This window comes from Scyliorhinus canicula, chromosome 21, assembly GCF_902713615.1.
Source record: "Scyliorhinus canicula chromosome 21, sScyCan1.1, whole genome shotgun sequence".
NCBI classification, from domain to species: domain Eukaryota; kingdom Metazoa; phylum Chordata; class Chondrichthyes; order Carcharhiniformes; family Scyliorhinidae; genus Scyliorhinus; species Scyliorhinus canicula.
In genome coordinates, this window is record NC_052166.1 from 67,894,609 (window position 1) to 67,915,629 (window position 21,021).

The 21,021-nt window shown below is 51.8% G+C and overlaps 1 protein-coding gene across 2 annotated transcripts in view; it reads left to right on the plus strand.

Moving 5' to 3' along the window:
- The window catches only part of pmpca (peptidase, mitochondrial processing subunit alpha), a 30,950-nt gene extending 9,929 nt beyond the window's left edge, over nucleotides 1–21,021 (plus strand). For both annotated transcript variants that reach the window (XM_038781834.1, XM_038781835.1), the window contains exons 6-14: nucleotides 5,857–5,957; nucleotides 9,069–9,252; nucleotides 11,087–11,166; nucleotides 11,958–12,050; nucleotides 16,014–16,132; nucleotides 17,226–17,316; nucleotides 17,458–17,520; nucleotides 18,657–18,801; nucleotides 19,753–21,021. In XM_038781834.1, coding sequence (XP_038637762.1) covers nucleotides 5,857–5,957; nucleotides 9,069–9,252; nucleotides 11,087–11,166; nucleotides 11,958–12,050; nucleotides 16,014–16,132; nucleotides 17,226–17,316; nucleotides 17,458–17,520; nucleotides 18,657–18,801; nucleotides 19,753–19,922 — 1,046 coding nt within the window. In that variant the 3' untranslated portion in view covers nucleotides 19,923–21,021. The remainder of the gene's footprint in view (nucleotides 1–5,856; nucleotides 5,958–9,068; nucleotides 9,253–11,086; nucleotides 11,167–11,957; nucleotides 12,051–16,013; nucleotides 16,133–17,225; nucleotides 17,317–17,457; nucleotides 17,521–18,656; nucleotides 18,802–19,752) is intronic.

Consider the following 21,021-nt stretch of genomic DNA (forward strand, 5'->3'; position numbering starts at 1 on the left):
AGAAACAGCTTCAAAGTGGAGGCTTTGAGCGCCTTGGTGGAGAAGAAAATGGTGGAGGTGATTGCAGTGCAGGAGCCACCCCACTAACCGTTGAAATCTTAGCTGTGGGACTGCAGAAACTGTGTCGAGAGGCCTTGGGAGACAATGAGGAGGTGATCGAGGTTCCTCAATTCGATGGGCCCTGGACGAGGTGGTAAAGCAGCAGGGTGCAGAGCTGCAGGAGGTAGGGGTTGGTCTGTCGAGGTAGAGCGACCAGATCGCTTCTCTGGAGGTGGGGCTGGCAACAGTGGTGGCCGACAACAAGGCCCCGTGATGGGAGCCACCTCGTACAATAAAGAAAGAGTTTTGCGGTGGACGGAGGAGCATTGGAGTAACAGATGGGATGGCGGCGAGCTGAGGATCCACCAGTATGTTGGAGGACAGCTGGCCAGGAGGAGTACAGCTTTCAATAAGGCCTCTGCACCGTAACAAAGTCCGGTTTGGCGTGGTTTAGCCCATGCGCTTCTGGCTGGCCTATGAAAATAAGGACCACAACTTCGAGACTCCAGAGGGAGCTGAGGCTTTTGTCTAAAGAAATGGACTGGGGTTGAAATAATTGTGGTGTATTTTGTACGGGGTTGAGGGATGTTTGTTCGAAGGTGGGTGTGGGTATTTTGGGGTTTCTGTTGATTGTTTTTTCTTATTGTCAATGGTTGAAGGGGTGTTGATCGGGCCATTTAGTAACGTTACCAGCTGAATTGTATTTTGGGGATTGGTGGGCTGGGTTTTGCGCATTTTTCATGTTACTTTCTTTTAGATTTAATAAAGTCGGTTTAGATCGGGCGGAGGCTGGATTGGTGATTCAGAATTTTGGGGTTATGAATGGTTCTCCGTGTGGGGGCCATCACATAGCTGGAATAGTTAGTCAACTGAAGCATGGGGGGGGGTGCGGGAGGGAACAGTGGTTAGCACTGTTGCCTCACGGCGTCGATGTCCGGGTTCGATCCCGGCTCTGGGCCACTGTCCGTGTGGAGTTTTCACATTCTCCCCGTGTCTGCGTGGGTTTCACCCCCACAACCCAAAGATGTGCAGGGTCGGTGGGTTGGCCATGCTAAATTGCCCCTTAATTGGAAAAAAATAATTAGGTACTCTAAATTTATAAATGAAAACTGAAGCAAATGGATTGGGTTATCTGCAGCTCATACAGTGCGGGGGGGGAGGGGGGGTTATTAGGTCTGTCTGTTGGGGTTATTGGGTGGTTGGGGTTTGGTGGGGGGTATGTACGAGAGCTTGGTTGGGGTTTGGTGGGGGGTATGTATGAGAGCTTGGTTGGGGTTTGGTGGGGGGTATGTATGAGAGCTTGGTTGGGGTTTGGTGGGGAGTATGTACGAGAGCTTGGTTGGGGTTTGGTGGGGGGTATGTATGAGAGCTTGGTTGGGGTTTGGAGGGGGTATGTATGAGAGCTTGGTTGGGGTTTGGTGGGGGGGTATGTATGAGAGCTTGGTTAGGGTTTGGAGGGGGTATGTATGAGAGCTTGGTTGGGGTTTGGTGGGGGGTATGTACGAGAGCTTGGTTGGGGTTTGGTGGGGGTATGTATGAGAGCTTGGTTAGGGTTTGGAGGGGGGTATGTATGAGAGCTTGGTTGGGGTTTGGTGGGGGGTATGTACGAGAGCTTGGTTGGGGTTTGGTGGGGGTATGTATGAGAGCTTGGTTAGGGTTTGGAGGGGGGTATGTATGAGAGCTTGGTTGGGGTTTGGTGGGGGGTATGTACGAGAGCTTGGTTGGGGTTTGGTTGGTTATTTGGGTGGGAAGGGATGGAGTTGGTCTTCTGACGTTGACTGGGGACTTTTCTTTGTCCTGTTGTGTTGGGGGATTTGGCAGCTATCTTGGGTGAGCCTGGTAGGGTCCTCTCCCTCGTAGGGTTACTGGACCACCTCACAAGGCAGGAATGGCTGAGTCTGGTAAGGGGGATAAGCGAACCCCGTTCCCCAATCAGGCTGCTCATGGAATGTGAGGGAGCTGAGTGTCACAGTAAAGAGATCGAGGGTGCTTGCGCACCGTAGGACTTTGAAGGCTGATGCGGTGCTTTTGCAGGAGACTCATTTGTGAGCTAGAGATTTGATAAGGTTTTGGGGGGGGGGGGGGGGGGGCAGGTGTTTCATTTGGGGCTTGATAGTGAGCCTGGGTGGCAGCGAAGATTTTCGGCAGCGAAGGATTTGCCAGATCAGAATGGGAGGTACGTGGTGGTTAGTGGGTTGTTAGCCGGTGGGGCTGGTCAATGTTTACGCCCCATATTGGGACGACGCAGCTTTTATTAATAAGTTGTTGTCATTGATCCCGGGGTTGGATACGCACCAGTTAATCACGGTGGGGGATCTTAGCTGCTTATTGGATTTGTGATTGGACATGTTGAGGCCGAAGCCGTGTGGGATGGCAGTGGCACTGCTGGCCTTAATGCAGCCCGGGGGGGGGGGGGGGGGGGGGGGGCTGACCCGTGGAGGTTTCTATATCCAGGGGGTGGAGGATTTTTCATTCTTCTCTCAGGTTCACCAGGTCTATTCCAGGATGGATTTCTTTGCAGCAGCCAGGTACCTGCTACCGGGGGTGGTGGGGGCGAGGTACGCAGCGATAGTGACCCCCCCCCCCCAGGAGGAGGTTTGATACTTCACTGCCGGTGGATATGGGCTTCTGCGAGAGGGTTTCCTCCGCCATTGAGGAGTATCTGAGAATTAACAGGAGTGATGAAATTTTGCCTTCCACGTTGTAGGAGGTGTCGACGGTGATTGTTAGAGGGGAGATCATCTCTTTTAAGGCAGACAAGGAGAAGAGTGAAAGGGTGGAAAAGAGGGAGGTAGATACCATGTTGGAGATGGATGGTCAACATTCGGTCAATCAGACTCTGGAGTTATTGGCTGGGAGGAACATGCTACAGTTGGGGTTTGGGCTGCTGTCAATGGATAGGGTGGTGCGCCTCCTCCGAGGTTCGAAAGGGGCTTTTTATGAGCGTGGGGAAAAGGATAGTCGCTTGTTGGCGCACTAGGTGAGTGATAGGCGGCCTGTTTAATAATTGTGAAAGTTAGGGGCACAGGGGGTAGAGTGGTCCCTGTCCCGGTCAAGGTGTTTGAGGTGTTTTATTGTAACCGTTACGAGTCGGAGCCCCTGGAGGATGGGATTCTCAATGTGAGAGTATTTGGATGGTTTGCTTATTCCGATGGTGGAACAGGAGAAAAGGGAAGAATTGGAATTTCCTCTGGCTTTGGAGGAGGTTATGGATCTGATACAATCGGGGAAGGCACTGGGGCCAGGTGGCTTCCCCATTGAATTTTAAAAGAGGTTTTCTGGGTTGTTGGCCCCTGTGCTGCTTGAGATGTTTGAGGATTCTCCGACCCTTGGGAAGTTGCCGGCCACATTGGCACAGGCATCGATCTCCTTAATCTTAAAGAAGGATAAAGATATTTTCTTAAAGTATCCAATTCTTTTTTTCCAATGAAGGGGCAATTTAGCGTGGCCTACCCTCCACATCTTTGGGTTGTGGGGGCGAAACCCACGCAGACACAGAGAATGTGTAAACTCCACTGGACAGTGTACCAGGGCCGTGATTCGACCCGGGTCCTCAGCGCCGCGCTGGGTAAAGATCTGATGGAGTGTGGGTCGTACTGTCCCATTTTATTATTGAACGCGGATACAAAGTTCTCAGTGAAGGTCTTGGTTAGACGCATGAAATCCTGCCTCCCAGAGGTCCTATCAGAGGAGCTGATGGGGTTGGTTAAGAGAAAACCGTTGTTGGCCAATGTTCAATGGCTGCTTAATGTTTTTGGACTAGCTTAATGCTAGACTTACCTCTCAGAGGGAAGTGAGGGACTGCTGTGTGCCTTGTTTCACAGAGACATGGCTCACCCCTGCCTCACCACACTGTGCCATACAATCTCGGCACTCCCTCAGTACTGACCCTCTGACAGTGCGGCACTCCCTCAGTACTGACCCTCTGGCAGTGCGGCGCTCCCTCAGTACTGACCCTCTGACAGTGCAGCACTCCCTCAGTACTGACCCTCTGACAGTGCAGCACTCCCTCAGTACTGACCCTCTGACAGTGCAGCACTCCCTCAGTACTGACCCTCTGACAGTGCGGCACTCCCTCAGTACTGACCCTCTGACAGTGCAGCACTCCCTCAGTACTGACCCTCTGACAGTGCGGCACTCCCTCAGTACTGACCCTCTGACAGTGCGGCACTCCCTCAGTACTGACCCTCTGACAGTGCGGCACTCCCTCAGTACTGACCCTCTGACAGTGCAGCACTCCCTCAGTACTGACCCTCTGACAGTGCAGCACTCCCTCAGTACTGACCCTCTGACAGTGCGGCACTCCCTCAGTACTGACCCTCTGACAGTGCCGCACTCCCTCAGTACTGACCCTCTGACAGTGCGGCACTCCCTCAGTACTGACCCTCTGACAGTGCGGCACTCCCTCAGTACTGACCCTCTGACAGTGCGGCACTCCCTCAGTACTGACCCTCTGACAGTGCAGCACTCCCTCAGTACTGACCCGTCTGACAGTGCGGCACTCCCTCAGTACTGACGCTCTGACAGTGCAGCACTCCCTCAGCACTGACCCTCTGACAGTGCGGCACTCCCTCAGTACTGACCCTCTGACAGTGCGGCACTCCCTCAGTACTGACCCTCTGACAGTGCGGCACTCCCTCAGCACTGACCCTCTGACAGTGCGGCACTCCCTCAGTACTGACCCTCTGACAGTGCGGCACTCCCTCAGTACTGACCCTCTGACAGTGCGGCACTCCCTCAGTACTGACCCTCTGACAGTGCAGCACTCCCTCAGTACTGACCCTCTGACAGTGCGGCACTCCCTCAGTACTGACCCTCTGACAGTGCGGCACTCCCTCAGTACTGACCCTCTGACAGTGCAGTACTCCCTCAGTACTGACCCTCTGACAGTGCGGCACTCCCTCAGTACTGACCCTCTGACAGTGCGGCACTCCCTCAGTACTGACGCTCTGACAGTGCAGCACTCCCTCAGTACTGACCCTCTGACAGTGCGGCACTCCCTCAGTACTGACCCTCTGACAGTGCAGCACTCCCTCAGTACTGACCCTCTGACAGTGCAGCACTCCCTCAGTACTGACCCTCTGACAGTGCAGCACTCCCTCAGTACTGACCCTCTGACAGTGCAGCACTCCCTCAGTACTGACGCTCTGACAGTGCAGCACTCCCTCAGTACTGACCCTCTGACAGTGCAGCATTGTGAGTGTCAGCCCGGACTAAGGGCTCAAGTTTCTGAATTGGGATTTGAATCCACAACCGCCTGACTCAGAGTTCCTCCCACAGAGTGACAGAGCAGTCGGGAATGTCAGAGGTCACTTCTAACTGGGCCTGAGTCAGGGAAGATAAAATCATCCCTTGGTGTTGATCCCTAATCCCTGTTCGCACTGGCATACACCACAGGCAGCATCCCAAAAGCAGCTGATTGGTTTCCACGTCAAGAGCAGCCTCTTTGAGCAGCAATCAAATTCACCGCACAGGCATCCGGGCTGAATGGCCATCTCAACATTCTGATCCCTCTTTCATCCCAAAGTCTCTTTTGTCGCTCGGGGTCAGTCATGCCCCTCTGCACCATGGCTCCCACGCCCTCTGCTCAGACCACGTCCCTCCTCTAACTGACTGATTTACTATCCATACCTCGGTGAGGTTTGGTACCTGGAGTAGGGCCGCTGTCGGGGGTGAGGTCAGGCGGGCAGAGCTGTGCCTGGTTCAGTGGTGGGTGCAGTTTGAATTTGCTCTGTATTGTGGGATTCGCTCTGGCTGGGCAGTCATTGTCTCCGGCGCTCAGACAACTGACGGATTCTGTCCATTTCTTTTCCGCAGACGAGGAGCTGGAGATGACCCGTCTGTCTGTCAGCTTCGAGCTGGAGGACCTCCAGATGAGACCCGATCCCGAGCCCCTGCTGACCGAGATGATTCACGCGGTAATGTCACTTTTCAAATGTACCACTGGCCAAATCTTAAACAATGAGACCCCTTAAATATAAATGAGACTTAATTGGAGCAGCGGGGGAGAGGCTGCAAGATCTGGCATCCTCTCCGATTCCTTCTGATCCCAGGATGTGGGGGAGCACCACAAAGAAAGGAATAATTGCATTCTTGTAACACCTTTCACATCCCACAGATGCCCCAAAGCACACTCCATGAAGTAGTTTCTGAAGCGTACTCTTCATTGTCACGGAGAAGCCTGGCAGTAATTTCTGTACAAGGCAGAACCATCGAATTTACAGTGCAGAAGGAGGCCATTCGGCCCATCGAGTCTGCACCAGCTCTTGGAAAGAGCACCCTACTCAAGGTCCCACACCTCCACCCTATCCCCATAACCCAGTAACCCCACCCAACATGTTTAGACACTAAGGGCAATTTATCTTGGCCAATCCACCTAACCTGCACATCTTTGGACTGTGGGAGGAAACCGGAGCACCCGGAGGAAACCCACGCAGACACGGGGAAAACGTGCAGACTCCGCACAGACAGTGACCCAAGCCGGGAATCGAACCCGGGACCCTGGAGCTGTGAAGCAATTGTGCTAACCACTATGCTACCGTGCTGCCCAAATGCTTCCAGTCCTGTTATCAAAACCAGATGATTTTGTTTGTAACTCGAGTTGTTTCAGGGGTAACTTTTGGGCAGGTGAGAACTCTCCTGTTCTTCAAAATAATGGTCCCGCAGTCCTTTACATTACCTGAGAGAGCAGACGGACCCTGATTTAACACCTCCTTCAAAGGACGGACCCTCCGACAGTGCGGCACTCCCTCAGTACTGACCCTCTGACAGTGCAGCACTCCCTCAGTACTTTTTTTTTTAAATTTAGATTACCCAATTATTTTTTCTATTAAGGGGCAATTTAGCGTGGCCAATCCACCTACTCTGCACATTTTTGGGTTGTGGGGGCGAAACCCACGCAGACACGGGGAGAATGTGCAAATTCCACACGGACAGTGACCCAGAGCCGGGATCGAACCTGGGACCTCAGCGCCGTGAGGTGGTTGTGCTAACCACTAGGCCACCGTGCTGCCCTCTCAGTACTGACCCTCTGACAGTGCAGCACTCCCTCAGTACTGACCCTCTTGACAGTGCAGCACTCCCTCAGTACTGACCCTCTGACAGTGCGGAGCTCCCTCAGTACTGACCCTCTGACAGTGCAGCACTCCCTCAGTACTGACCCTCTGACAGTGCGGCACTCCCTCAGTACTGACCCTCTGACAGTGCGGCACTCCCTCAGTACTGACCCTCTGACAGTGCAGCACTCCCTCAGTACTGACCCTCTGACAGTGCGGCACTCCCTCAGTACTGACCCTCTGACAGTGCGGCACTCCCTCAGTACTGACCCTCTGACAGTGCGGCACTCCCTCAGTACTGACCCTCTGACAGCGCAGCACTCCCTCAGTACTGACCCTCTGACAGTGCAGCACTCCCTCAGTACTGACCCTCTGACAGTGCAGCACTCCCTCAGTACTTTTTTTTTTAAATTTAGATTACCCAATTATTTTTTCCTATTAAGGGGCAATTTAGCGTGGCCAATCCACCTACTCTGCACATTTTTGGGTTGTGGGGGCGAAACCCACGCAGACACGGGGAGAATGTGCAAATTCCACACGGACAGTGACCCAGAGCCGGGATCGAACCTGGGACCTCAGCGCCGTGAGGTGGTTGTGCTAACCCACTAGGCCACCGTGCTGCCCTCTCAGTACTGACCCTCTGACAGTGCAGCACTCCCTCAGTACTGACCCTCTGACAGTGCAGCACTCCCTCAGTACTGACCCTCTGGACAGTGCGGAGCTCCCTCAGTACTGACCCTCTGACAGTGCAGCACTCCCTCAGTACTGACCCTCTGACAGTGCGGCACTCCCTCAGTACTGACCCTCTGACAGTGCGGCACTCCCTCAGTACTGACCCTCTGACAGTGCAGCACTCCCTCAGTACTGACCCTCTGACAGTGCGGCACTCCCTCAGTACTGACCCTCTGACAGTGCAGCACTCGCTTGTCATTCAATGTTTGAGCCTGGATGAAGTGCTGAGGTTGGGGAGCAGTTGCTGTGAGGATATTCAGTGAAGGATCGTTAAAGCATTCTGGATAATTTTTCTGTGAGGTGAGAGAACCAGCCCTGAGCCATGGCATTGTTACTGACTGACACAGTGCCCTGTGTTAGGACAGGTGAGATTAGCCCGGGTTACTGTGAGTGACCAAATCCCACGATGCAAAGTGTGTGTGGACTGCTTAATGCCAAGCTCCAGGATAGCACGTTGCCTTCGCCCTGGTTAAATAGACAGTCAGCAGTCACTGCATGCGATCTGACACACACAATAGGTTTTAGCGAGGTTGGGAGTCTGGAAGAGTTATGGGGTTGTGGGCAAGGGTTGGTGTTGGGGGACACTTGTGGGAGTGAACCTGAACAAGATTCAGTCGAAAACAGGAGACAATAAAGTCCCTTGACGTGAGCCGATTTGCCATTTAATTGAATAATTGCTGATCTGTATTTTAACTCCATCTACTCACCATGGTTCCGTATCCCTTCAACCCTTACCCCAAAAGATCTACCCCTCAGTTTGAAAATTCTTAATTTAACCCTCCACCTCCCTTCCCCCAGAGTTTCACGGGAGGGAGTTACAGATTTCCACTGCCCTCTTTGTGAAGGTGTGCTTCCTGAAATCACTCTGAACGAACTGCTACAAATTCCTGGTCCTGCCCCTTGTCCGAGATTTCCCCCCCACCAGAGGAAATATTCACCTTGTCGAATCCCTTAATCATAAAACAACTTGATTAGATCACCCTTTATTCTCCTACACTTGAGGGAAGACTGGCCTGGTCTGTGTGAACTGAGCCCATCCGTATTGTTCCTGAGGAGCAGTGCCAAGACTCAGCACTGTGGCTGGAGTATAACGAGATCTCTGTATTCCAGGCCCCTCCCCAGGCAGGGGGTGTATCTTTTGAGATGTGGGTGGGTTGGAGAGGCGTGAGGAAAGTGAGAGAGCCAGGACACAGTGCGGACTGGGGTTGGTGCCGAGGTGAAGGTTTGCTCTCTCTCCATCAGGCAGCTTATCGGGACAACACTGTGGGCCTGCCCAGGTTCAGCCCTGCCGAGAACGTGGAGAAGATTGATCAAAAGTTGCTTCATTCGTTCCTGCGGAATTACTACACTCCGGACAGGTTGGTGCTGGCTGGAGTCGGAGTGGATCATGAGCAGCTGGTGGAATACGCAAACAGATACCTTCTGGGTACGAGGGCCTGTGTTAAACACACCACTACTTTCATTGTCTCTGTATCCACTCCCATAATGAAGCAGATTCACAAGGTTAGTCCCAAATATCAAACTGACTTGTCCAGCCCGACAGCAAGAGACCATTCAGACCATCGTGCCTGTGCTAGCTCCAGAGTTACCCAATTAGTCTCTGTACCCTGGCAGGTGTCACATTACCGCCTCCAACACCCTCTCGGAGCACACTCCAGATGCTCCTAACTCGTCTATAACAACATTTCCTGCATCTCCTCTGCGGCTCCTTTGCCAATTACTTTAAAGCAGTTACTGACCCCCTGACAGTGGGAACAGTTTTATTCGATCAGAACTCTTCATGATGTTGAAATGCCTCTCTGCTCAAAAAAGAACAATCACAGTTTTTATAAACCGCTGTTCAACAAGTGCCCCAGAGAGAAGACAGAGCCTCCGTCAAACACCTTTCCTAAAAGACGGTATCTCCCAACAGTGCGGCGCTCCCTCAGTGCTGACACTGACCCTCTGTTAAGCACTCCCTCAGCACTGACCCTCTGACAGTGCGGCACTCCCTCAGTACTGACCCTCTGACAGTGCAGCATTCCCTCAGTACTGACCCTCTGACAGTGCAGCACTCCCTCAGTATTGACCCTCTGACAATGCAGCACTCCCTCAGTACTGACCCTCTGACAGTGCTGCACTCCCTCAGTACTGACCCTCTGACAGTGCGACACTCCCTGAGTACTGACCCTCTGACAGTGCAGCACTCCCTCAGTACTGACCGTCTGACAGTGCGGCACTCCCTCAGTACTGACCCTCTGACAGTGCGGCACTCCCTCAGTACTGACCCTCTGACAGTGCGGCACTCCCTCAGTACTGACCCTCTGACAGTGCGGCACTCCCTCAGTACTGACCCTCTGACAGTGCGGCACTCCCTCAGTACTGACCCTCTGACAGTGCGGCACTCCCTCAGTACTGACCCTCTGACAGTGCGGCACTCCCTCAGTACTGACCCTCTGACAGTGCAGCACTCCCTCGGTACTGACCGTCTGACAGTGCGGCACTCCCTCAGTACTGACCCTCTGACAGTGCGGCACTCCCTCAGTACTGACCCACTGACAGTGCAGCGCTCCCTCAGTACTGACCCTCTGACAGTGCAGCACTCCCTCAGTACTGACCCTCTGACAGTGCGGCACTCCCTCAGTACTGACCCTCTGACAGTGCGGCACTCCCTCAGTACTGACCCTCTGACAGTGCGGCACTCCCTCAGTACTGACCCTCTGACAGTGCAGCACTCCCTCAGTACTGACCCTCTGACAGTGCGGCACTCCCTCAGTACTGACCCTCTGACAGTGCGGCACTCCCTCAGTACTGACCCTCTGACAGTGCGGCACTCCCTCAGTACTGACCCTCTGACAGTGCGGCACTCCCTCAGTACTGACCCTCTGACAGTGCAGCACTCCCTCAGTACTGACCCTCTGACAGTGCGGCACTCCCTCAGTACTGACGCTCTGACAGTGCGGCACTCCCTCAGTACTGACCCTCTGACAGTGCGGCACTCCCTCAGTACTGACCCTCTGACAGTGCGGCACTCCCTCAGTACTGACCCTCTGACAGTGCAGCACTCCCTTGCTGCTGCACATAATGGTGTTGATCTGGAATTTGGGCTCAAATGTCCAGATTGTGGGTTAAACCCACAATTGGCAGACGCAAAGATAACTGCTTCCCACTGAGCCCTGACTGACACTGTGCTGAGGTCAGGGGTCAGGGGGGGTTTGTTGAACCTTTTGGTTACACGGATCAACCTCACTCTCTCTCTCTCTCTCTTCAATGCCTGACAGGGGTGACCCCAGTCTGGGGGCCAGGAACGCCCACTGATGTGGACCGGTCTCTCTCCCAGTACACCGGAGGAATCGTGAAGGTGAGGCACAGCCCATCACTGCAGGGATCAATCCCCAGGGGAATTCAACCGGGAATGGGATTATGATCTGGAAATAAAATACAGAGCTTGTGGGGTGAAGGTGTGGGATTGGGGGAACTGCCTTTGAAAGGAGCCAGCAAACACACAGTGGGCCGAATGGCCGCCTCCTGTGCTGTAACTTCTGATTTTATATTTCCATAAAAATAAACCCTGGGGTGACTTCCTGCCTGGAGACGACCCTGCAGCAGCCGCACTGAGTGGACACTAGGTGGAGACAGAGGGCAGCCCACACCTGTGCAGGATCCGCGCTCTCTGTCTGTTACCTGTCACCCTCCTTCGCTCGGTGGGATTGAGGGGCGGGGGGGTTGGGGCGAGACTACTATACTATCGGGGTGTGGGGTTCTACCGGTGGAGAATGAAGTGATGGGGTTCGGGGCTACTGGGGTGAGTGGGGGGTAAATCTGGGGGTTGAGGGTGGTGGGGTCCATCCTTTTTCCTTAGAACAAAAGAACAAAGAAAGTACAGCACAGGAACAGGCCCTTCGGCCCTCCAAGCCCGTGCCAACCATGCTGCCCGTCTAAACTAAAATCTTCTACACTTCCGGGGTCCGTATCCCTGTATTCCCATCCTATTGATGTATTTTTACCCTCTCCCCCGGTGAACAATCGGAGGGATCATGTGGGTGACACTGACTGTCTGGACTAGCCTGACCAGCTTCCTGTTTTGGGGAGGGGGAGGCAGGGTTGGAGAGGGTCTCGGCAACACAACCCACAGTATCTCTGATTCCCCAGGTGGAGAAAGACATGACTGACGTCAGCCTGGGGCCCACTCCCATTCCGGAGCTCACACACATCATGATTGGATTAGAAAGCTGCTCCTTCCTGGTGAGTACCTTTTACAATCACACCAATTGCTTCCAATTATTGATTGTATCGGGGAGTGCGGGGTGATAATAATCCGGAGAGAATTAATCCAAACACGGCAGCGTGGAATTGGAATTCAGTTTAATTCTGGAAATAAAACTCCCGGGTCAGTAAGAGGGACAATGAAGCTGTGAGTTTGTCATTAAAATACCGACTAGTCACTGTGTGCTGCTGGCAGATAGGAGAAGAGGAGGTTGAGAGGAGGTTTGATCGAGGTGTGTAAAATCCCGAGGGATGAGTAGACTGGGAGAATATGGTCCCCTGGATGAAAGGATAGGGAATGAGAGGGGGCAGATTGAAAATAAGTAGAAAAGAAGCGAGAGTGATATGAGGAAAAGTGGTTGGGTTTTGGAGGCTCTGCTCTAGGCTGTGGTGGAGGATTAGGGCTCAATTGAAGCATTCAAGGGAATTAAACTTATCCTAAAAGGAAGAATGTGGGGAGAAGGTGGGGGGATGTCAAGAAGACCACCTCCAGAGGAACACCCATCATACACAGTGCCAAAGAAGAACCAGGCAACGTGCCTCAATAACTCCCATCCGGTGGCATTGACCTCGATCATTATGAAGTGCTTCGAGAGGTTAGTCATGGGACACATCACCTCCATACTCCCAGAATTCCTTGATCCAATGCAATTCGCATACTGGCGCAACCGGTCCACAGCAGATGCCATCGCCCTGGCCCTACACTCATCCCTCGAGCATCTCGACAACAAGGATTCCTACGTCAGACTCCTATTTATTGACTACAGAATCACCTTCAACACCATAATCCCAGCCAAGCTCATATCGAATCTCCAAAGCCTAGGACTTGGCTCCTCACCCTGCAACTGGATCCTCGAAGGCTGCGTACTTAACCCCCTACTATACTCCCTGTACACGCACGACTGTGTGGCAAAATTCAGCTCCAACTTCATCTACAAGTTTGCTGATGAAACGACTGGAGTGGGTCAGATCTCACAGGAGGGAAATAGAGAACTTAGTGGCATGGTGTAACGACAATAATCTTCCCCCCAACATCAGCAAAACTAAGCAGCTGGTCATTGACTTCAAGAAGGAAAGTATCGCACACACCCCTGTCTGCACCAGTGGTGCCGAGGTGGAGATGGTTGACAGCTTCCAATTCCTGGATGTGCATATCACCAACAACGTGTCCTGGTCCACCCACGTCGATGCTACGACCAACAGAGCCTATGTGTCCTCAGGAAATTAAGGAAATTTGGCATGTCCGCATTGAGTTTTAGCAAATTTTACAGATGCACCAGAGAAAGCATCCTATCTGGCTGCGTCACAGCCTGGTATGGCAACTGCTCGGCCCAAGGCCGTAAGAAACTACAGAGTCGTGAACACCGCCCAGTCCACACACAAACCTGCCTCCCATCCATTGACTCTGTCTACACCTCCCGCTGCCTGGGGAAAGCGGGCATTATAATCAAAGACCCCTCCCACCCGGGTTACTCACTCTTCCAACTTCTTCCATCGGGCAGGAGATACAAAACTCTGAGAACACGCACAAACAGACTCAAAAACAGTTTCTTCCCCGCTGTTACCAGACTCCTGAATGACCCCCTTATGGACTGATCTGATCTCCCCACACATCTTCTCTACTGAGTAGTACTACACTCGGTGAGCTTCAGCTGATGTCTGTGTCTATGTATTTACATTGTGTATTTATCATGTATGGAATGATCTGTCTGGACTGTATGCAGAACAATACTTTTCACTGTACCTTGGTACACCTGAGAAATCTAAACATAATCTAACTGTGGTGGGGAATGGCACTATGTAAATTGCTCATCATTCAGCGAACTAGCACTGAGCCGATGGCCCAAATGACTTGTAGTGTGGTAAGAATTCTGTGATTGTGGATGTCCCTATAGGAAGGGAAGGTGCAGTATTTACCCAGTCCAGGATTATATGTGACTCCAGTGCCACTGCAATGTGGTTGACTCTGAAGTAATCACTCGGTTTGTATCAAACCCACTAACAAGCGGTTCAAAGGGACTCACCGACTCCGAGTAACCAGAGATGAGGGATAAATGTGGCCTTGCCAGTGACAAACACAGCCCGGGAACCTGACTCCGTTCCCGAGGTAAGGTGTGGACTCCCGGCTGTGTTTTTGACACTTGTTGGGAAGTATAAATCTGCACACCAGGTGACAACAAGGTCAGGATGTACTCCCACAGTCAAATAGTCGTCTGGTCAGAGCTCACCGAGGAATAGGCTGCAGGGAGCAGCCAGAATCCACGGAATCTAACCCAGGACGGAGGAAGAACAATGAAGTGCGGGGGGAGAGGAATTAGCCTGATGGGATTTCAGAAGTTAGTTGTTGGATTGAAAGTGTGTCTGACAGAAGGAGCATGGTTTGCTAGACTGCAAGTGACTGCCCTGTGTTTAGAGGGGTCTGCAGCTTGTTAAATGAGTGGAGCAGTGCAATAGTATACCCAAACAGGGAAATGTGCTTTCAAACCTTTCCACATTTCACGGAGATTCCATCAGACGGGCAGCTCAGCAGGGAGAGAGGAACAAAGAGCTCCGTCCACACTGTCTCTGTCAAACAGGGCAGTCTTTAAAAGCAGGTCAAATCCAACCTGATCAAATACCACCCCATCAGTCTACTCTTGATCATCAGTAAAGTGATGGAAGAAGACACCTCCTTCAAGTAGGCTTCAAATAAAGTTACTGTGAAAAGCCGATAGTCGCCACATTCCAGCACCTGTTCTGGGAGGCTGGTACAGGAATTGGACCGTGCTGCTGGCCTGCCTGGGTCTGTTTTTAAAGCCAGCTATTTAGCCCTGTGCTAAACCAACCCCATGTCCCTCACCAACCTAAACCAACCAGTTCCTCAGTTCCAAGGCCGAACCACCTTCACCAAAAACCTTCCTTCCAGCATAAGGTCAGATGTGAGAATGTTCGCTGATGACTGCACAATATACAGATCCATTCGCGACTCCTCAGTCACTCGAGCAATCCCTGTTCAAATGCAGCAAGTCCTGGACAATGTTCAGGTTTGGGCTGACAAGTGGCAAGTAACCTTTGCACCGAATAAGTGACCGGTAATGACCAGCTCCCAACAAGTGAGGATCTAACCATTGCCCCTTGACAGACGGGAAACTGAACTGGACCCAGGCATACAAATACTGTGGCTACAAGAGCAGGTCAGAGGCTGGGAATCCCGCGGTGAGTAACTCACCTCCAAACCCAGACCACCATCTACAAGGCACAAGTCTGGGGTGTGATGGAATACTCTCCACTTGCCTGGATGAACGCAGCTCCAACAACACTCAAGAAGCTCAACGCCATCCAGGACAAAGCAGCCCCTCTTTATTGGTAGCCTGTCTACCACCTTAAACCTTCAGTCCCTCCACGACTGACGCCCAGTGGCAGCCGTGTGCACCAAGGTTCCTTCGACGGTATCATCCAAAGCCACAACCACTGCCATATAGAGGGACAAGAGCAGCAGATACCTGGACAGGTACAGCACGGGGTTAGATACAGAGTAAAGCTCCCTCTACACTGTCCCATCAAACACTCCCAGGACAGGTACAGCACGGGGTTAGATACAGAGTAAAGCTCCCTCTACACTGTTCCCATCAAACACTCCCAGGACAGGTACAGCATGGGGTTAGATACAGAGTAAAGCTCCCTCTACACTGTCCCCATCAAACACTCCCAGGACAGGTACAGCACGGGGTTAGATACAGAGTAAAGCTCCCTCTACACTGTTCCCATCAAACACTCCCAGGACAGGTACAGCATGGGGTTAGATACAGAGTAAAGCTCCCTCTACACTGTCCCATCAAACACCCCCAGGACAGGTACAGCATGGGGTTAGATACAGAGCAAAGCTCCCTCTGTGTTGTGTGGGATATGTGGGGTTGGGGCTCTGTGAAGTTTGAGTGACTGAAATACTTTTATTGGTTACAGGAGGACGATTTCATCCCCTTTGCCGTACTTAACATGATGATGGGCGGCGGGGGCTCTTTCTCAGCCGGGGGCCCAGGGAAGGGCATGTTCACCAGGCTGTACCTCAACGTCTTGAACAGGTTGGTCCTGCTCTACCTTACAGTCTGGAACATGGAGCTGGAACAGGTTGGTCCTGCTCTACCTTACAGTCTGGATCATGGAGCTGAGCTCCGGGGATCGGTGGCTGAACTCGGTACCAATATGTAGTTGGGAGGAGAGTGGATATGGGGGACTGAACAGAACGGGGGGGGGGGGGGGGGGGGGGGGGGGCGGGCGATCTGCTGGAGTGGGAATGGTGACGTCAGGGCTTTGTCTCACTTTGAGGGAGTGCGTTGCTGTCCTCAGGATTGTATCCACTGGCAGAAATGCCCCTAGCCCAGGCGAGGAGCGGCAACGGTGGTCATCCTTCCCCCTGCCTCCTGCAGACACCTCACTGGGCATGGAGCTGGTACCAGGTTACCTCTGACGTGGAAGGTGTCGAGTGCAGTGGAGAGAGATCACTAATAGGAGGCTGCTTTACACTGGAATCTAACCAGCAGCAGCCACGGCTAAGGTAAATATATAAATAAATAAAACTGGCTTTGGCCAGGTTCCCGGCTGTCTTTGCAAAACATTTAAAGCAAAATTAATTTGAAAAGAGACAGAAAGGCTCCCGTTTCTGTTGGGCCTTTCACCACCTCTGGATGCTCCAAATTGCTTTATAGCCAATGGGGTAGTTCTTTGCAGGGCAGACCCTTGCATTGTTGGAAATGGAGCAGCTACTTTAGACACAGCAAGATCCTACAGGATGGAAGGTGATAACGGCTGGATCATCTGTTTTTATTTTGTTGACTGAAGAATAAATCTTGGCTTCAGGTCACCAGGAAGAACACTCCTGCTGCCGTGTGCAATAGTGGTTATGGAATCTTTTTATGTCCATCTTGGACACAGATGATCTGAAAGACAGCACGTCCGACAGTGCAGCTTTCCCTCGGTACTCTGCCGGGAGTGTCAGCCAGGATTCCGGGGTCCAGTCTGTGGAGTGGGGCTCGAATCCACAAAATTCTGCCCATTGCTGACACGGAATTGAATAGGGAGAGGAACAGACTTCACGATTTCCAATCCATTGAAATGCTAGTGTTTATCTTGTTCTGGTTATAAACCTCACGCTGAACAGTCCTCTCCGTTATTCAGACACCACTGGATGTACAATGCCACAGCCTATCACCACAGCTATGAGGACAGTGGGCTCCTGTGTATACACGCCAGTGCGGATCCCAGACAGGTACGCAATCCTCTATCAACGTGATGCCTTTCAGAAGCTGACTGCAGTGCGGTACCGTATAGTCCCGCTGGGCATAAATGTTAAGTCCTCCCTGATTTGCAGCTCAGTTGCTCACCCCGATTATCTTGTCTCATCTCGTAGGTCAGGGAGATGGTGGAAATTATCACTCGAGAATTCATTTCAATGACTGGCTCGGTGGGAGAGGTGAGTGCATGGATTTCACTGGGAAATCACGCCATGGAACCAATACTTTATACAGCCATGTTAGTCAGACAGAGGGGCAGATACAGACAGACAGGCAGAATCAGCTCCACCGTAACACACATTCCAATTGGTAGTGACTGAAAGTGGTGTAACACTTGGTGCAGTGTGAGCGCCTGGAACATTATGGCACCTTTTCTCTGCCCTGGTCAGTGCCGCTTAATCACCTCAGAGTCAGCCCTCTGTGGATTCAGGCCACGCTCCTGAAACATAATCACAATCTGTACATTCCAGTGCTGCTCTGTTAGAGGAGCCGTCTTTCTGAAGAGGTTTTAAACTGAGGCCACATCTGCAAATCCACAGGTCTGGAGCTTACTGCTGCTAATGTCAGTGTCAATCTAGAGGAATCTTTACTCTGTATCTAACCCTGTGCTGTACCTGTCCTGGGAGTTTTTGATGGGGACAGTGTAGAGGGAACTTTACTCTGTATCTAACCCCGTGCTGTACCTGTCCTGGGAGTGATTGATGGGGACAGTATAGAGGGAGCTTTACTCTGTATCTAACCCCGTGCTGTACCTGCTCTGGGAGTGTTTGATGGGGACAGTATAGAGGGAGCTTTACTCTATCTAACCCCGTGCTGTACCTGTCCTGGGAGTGTTTGATGGGGACAGTGTAGAGGGAGCTTTACTCTTTATCTAACCCCGCGCTGTACCTGTCCTGGGAGTGTTTGATGGGGACAGTGTAGAGGAAGCTTTACTCTGTATCTAACCACGTGCTGTACCTGTCCTGGGAGTGTTTGATGGGGACAGTGTAGAGGGAGCTTTACTCTGTATCTAACCCCGTGCTGTACCTGTCCTGGGAGTGTTTGATGGGGACAGTGTAGAGGGAGCTTTACTCTGTATCTAACCCCGTGCTGTACCTGTCCTGGGAGTGTTTTATGGGGACAGTGTAGAGGGAGCTTTACTCTGTATCTAACCCCGTGCTCTACCTGTCCTGGGAGTGTTTGATGGGGACAGTGTAGAGGGAGCTTAACTCTGTATCTAACCCCGTGCTGTACCTGTGTTGGGAGTGTTTGATGGGGAGTGGAGGATGGGTGTTATTGATGGACATGGAGGCCAATGCTGTTTGCTTATTCTCAGATGGAGCTGGAACGAGCAAAGACGCAGCTGAAGTCGATGCTGATGATGAACCTGGAGTCTCGGCCAGTTATATTTGAGGATGTGGGACGGCAGGTGCTGGCAACTGGAACTCGCAAACTCCCACAGGAGCTCTGCACAATGATTGGTGAGTAGGAGTTATTGAGGAACTACTCTGTCTGCACATTCATCATTCAGTCTTTTACTGCCTGTAACACATTCTCACACAATCCTGTAGCACAGGAGTCCATTGAGCCCCTCTTTCACAAGAGCTATCCAATTAGTCTCACTGCTTTGCCTGTTTCCTCTAAGCCCTGCCATCTTTCTCCTCGAGTCTTCTTCCATCCAGGCAGTGCAATCCCTATCACAATAACTCACTGGATAAACCGGCTCTCCTCATCTCCCTGCCTGCTTCTTTTGCCAGTCACTTTTTAAAAAATAAATAAATAAATTTAGAGTACCCAATTTATTTTTTCCAATTAAGGGGCAATTTAGCATGGCCAATCCACCTACCCTGCACATCTTTGGGTTGTGGGGGTGAGACCCATGCAGACGGGGGGAATGTGCAAACTCCACACGGACACTGACCCAGAGCCGGGATTCGAACCCGGGACCTCAGCACCGTGAGGCAGCAGGGCTAACCACTGCAACATCATGCTGCCCTGCCAGTCACTTATAATGTGTGTCCTTCTAGTTACTGACCCTCCTGCCATGCAAAACAGTTACTTATTATTTGCTCTATTCAGTTCCCTCAATTTTGACTCCCGCAGTAAATCTCTTCACCTTCTCTGCTCGCAGGAAAACAATCTCAGCTTCTCTGCTCTCTCCACATTAACTGTAGTTTCTCATTCCTGGAACGCTCCCGTAAATCTCTCCCCCCCCCCCCCCCCCCCTCGCCGGGACCTTGATATCCTTCCTCTGAGTTGACCTGACCTAGTTAAGAGTCTCTGTTACAGGGGAAGGAGCCCTACCTGACCGGCCACAGTTTCCATCTTAATTGGGACCACGTGGAAGGAAAAGCAACGATGCCCAGCACACATGCAGCTCAACCTGGAAAAAGACAACACACTAAACTAACAGTGACCCATTGTGATTGCAGGGAGGGTAACCGGAGACGATATCAAGAGAGTCACGGCAAAAATGTTACGCAGCAAGCCCGCTGTGGCCGCGCTGGGAGACCTCAGTGATTTGCCGACGTACGAGCACATCCAGCAGGCGCTGACCAGCAAGGATGGCCGCCTGCCCCGGATTTACAGGCTGTTCCGGTGAGCAGTGCTCGCTCCCCTTCCCTGACTGAGAACAGAAACGCTACACGTCCAGTTCCTGGTGTTTTGTAGCTGTTTGTGAGCTGCTTGTTTAGTGGAGATGTAATTGTGTGTAAATAGACCGGGTAGAGGAGGGATGGGGTGTGGGACTGACACGGTCTGATTTACTTCATATAAACGTGGAGGGATGAAACTTCTTAGAAATGATTGGATGTGTTTACTTTGCGATGCTGCTACAGTTCACCTGCTCCTGGACTGTGATCGTTCTGGGTCAGTGCACAAATCTGTAATGTCTGGTTATATAAATTTTAGTTGTACTAATGCCTCGCTTTTAGTCTTTGTCACCTGACAGGAGTGCGCCCGGCCTGGTCTGGATTCTCCTCAGAATTAAACGTGAGATGTTTTTGCAGTTTGCAAAGGCAGACATTCTTGCCTTGTAGAGACTGAGTGTTGTAACTGAGATCAGACACGTCAAGTGGGCTGCATAGGTTACTGCCGACCAACATCCAGAGGTCTTAAAAATTATTTATTTCTCATAAAAAGTCAGTGAAATCAAAATAAAAAATCAGCATTGTATATAAATCATGAGTTTGTATGTTACACAAATCCCAGTACGAGTCCTTCCTATGAAGAGAGTTCAGTGTGAATTATAATCCAAACCCTGTGGGAAACCTGACCAATCCTGTCGGGGGGCGGGGGTGATAATTCAGACCACCCGGCTAGATTTGGCTGTTGGATACGACACTGACTGTTACACACCAATCGAATGAAGCCTCTCCCTTCGCGCACCAACTGTGAGGTGAAGTCACATCAACGGGGGGGCCAAATTCCCCATCCAGGACAGGTGATTGGTCGGGTGGAGCTCGGCAGTTGCAAAATCAATGAGCCAACACTAGTGAATGACAGGATCACGGGGGAATGGGGAAGATGCGTGTCCTTGGGCTTTGCCCCGAGACACAAACAGGTCTCCCCGTACCCGATGGTTTGATGTGGCCAGAGTTCACAGTCCGTTCGGTATCAAATTACCCACTTAGTCACAGTCGCAATATCATTTAACATTTCTACTTACAAATAAAAAAATAAAGTTGGTGAAATCTCTGGCA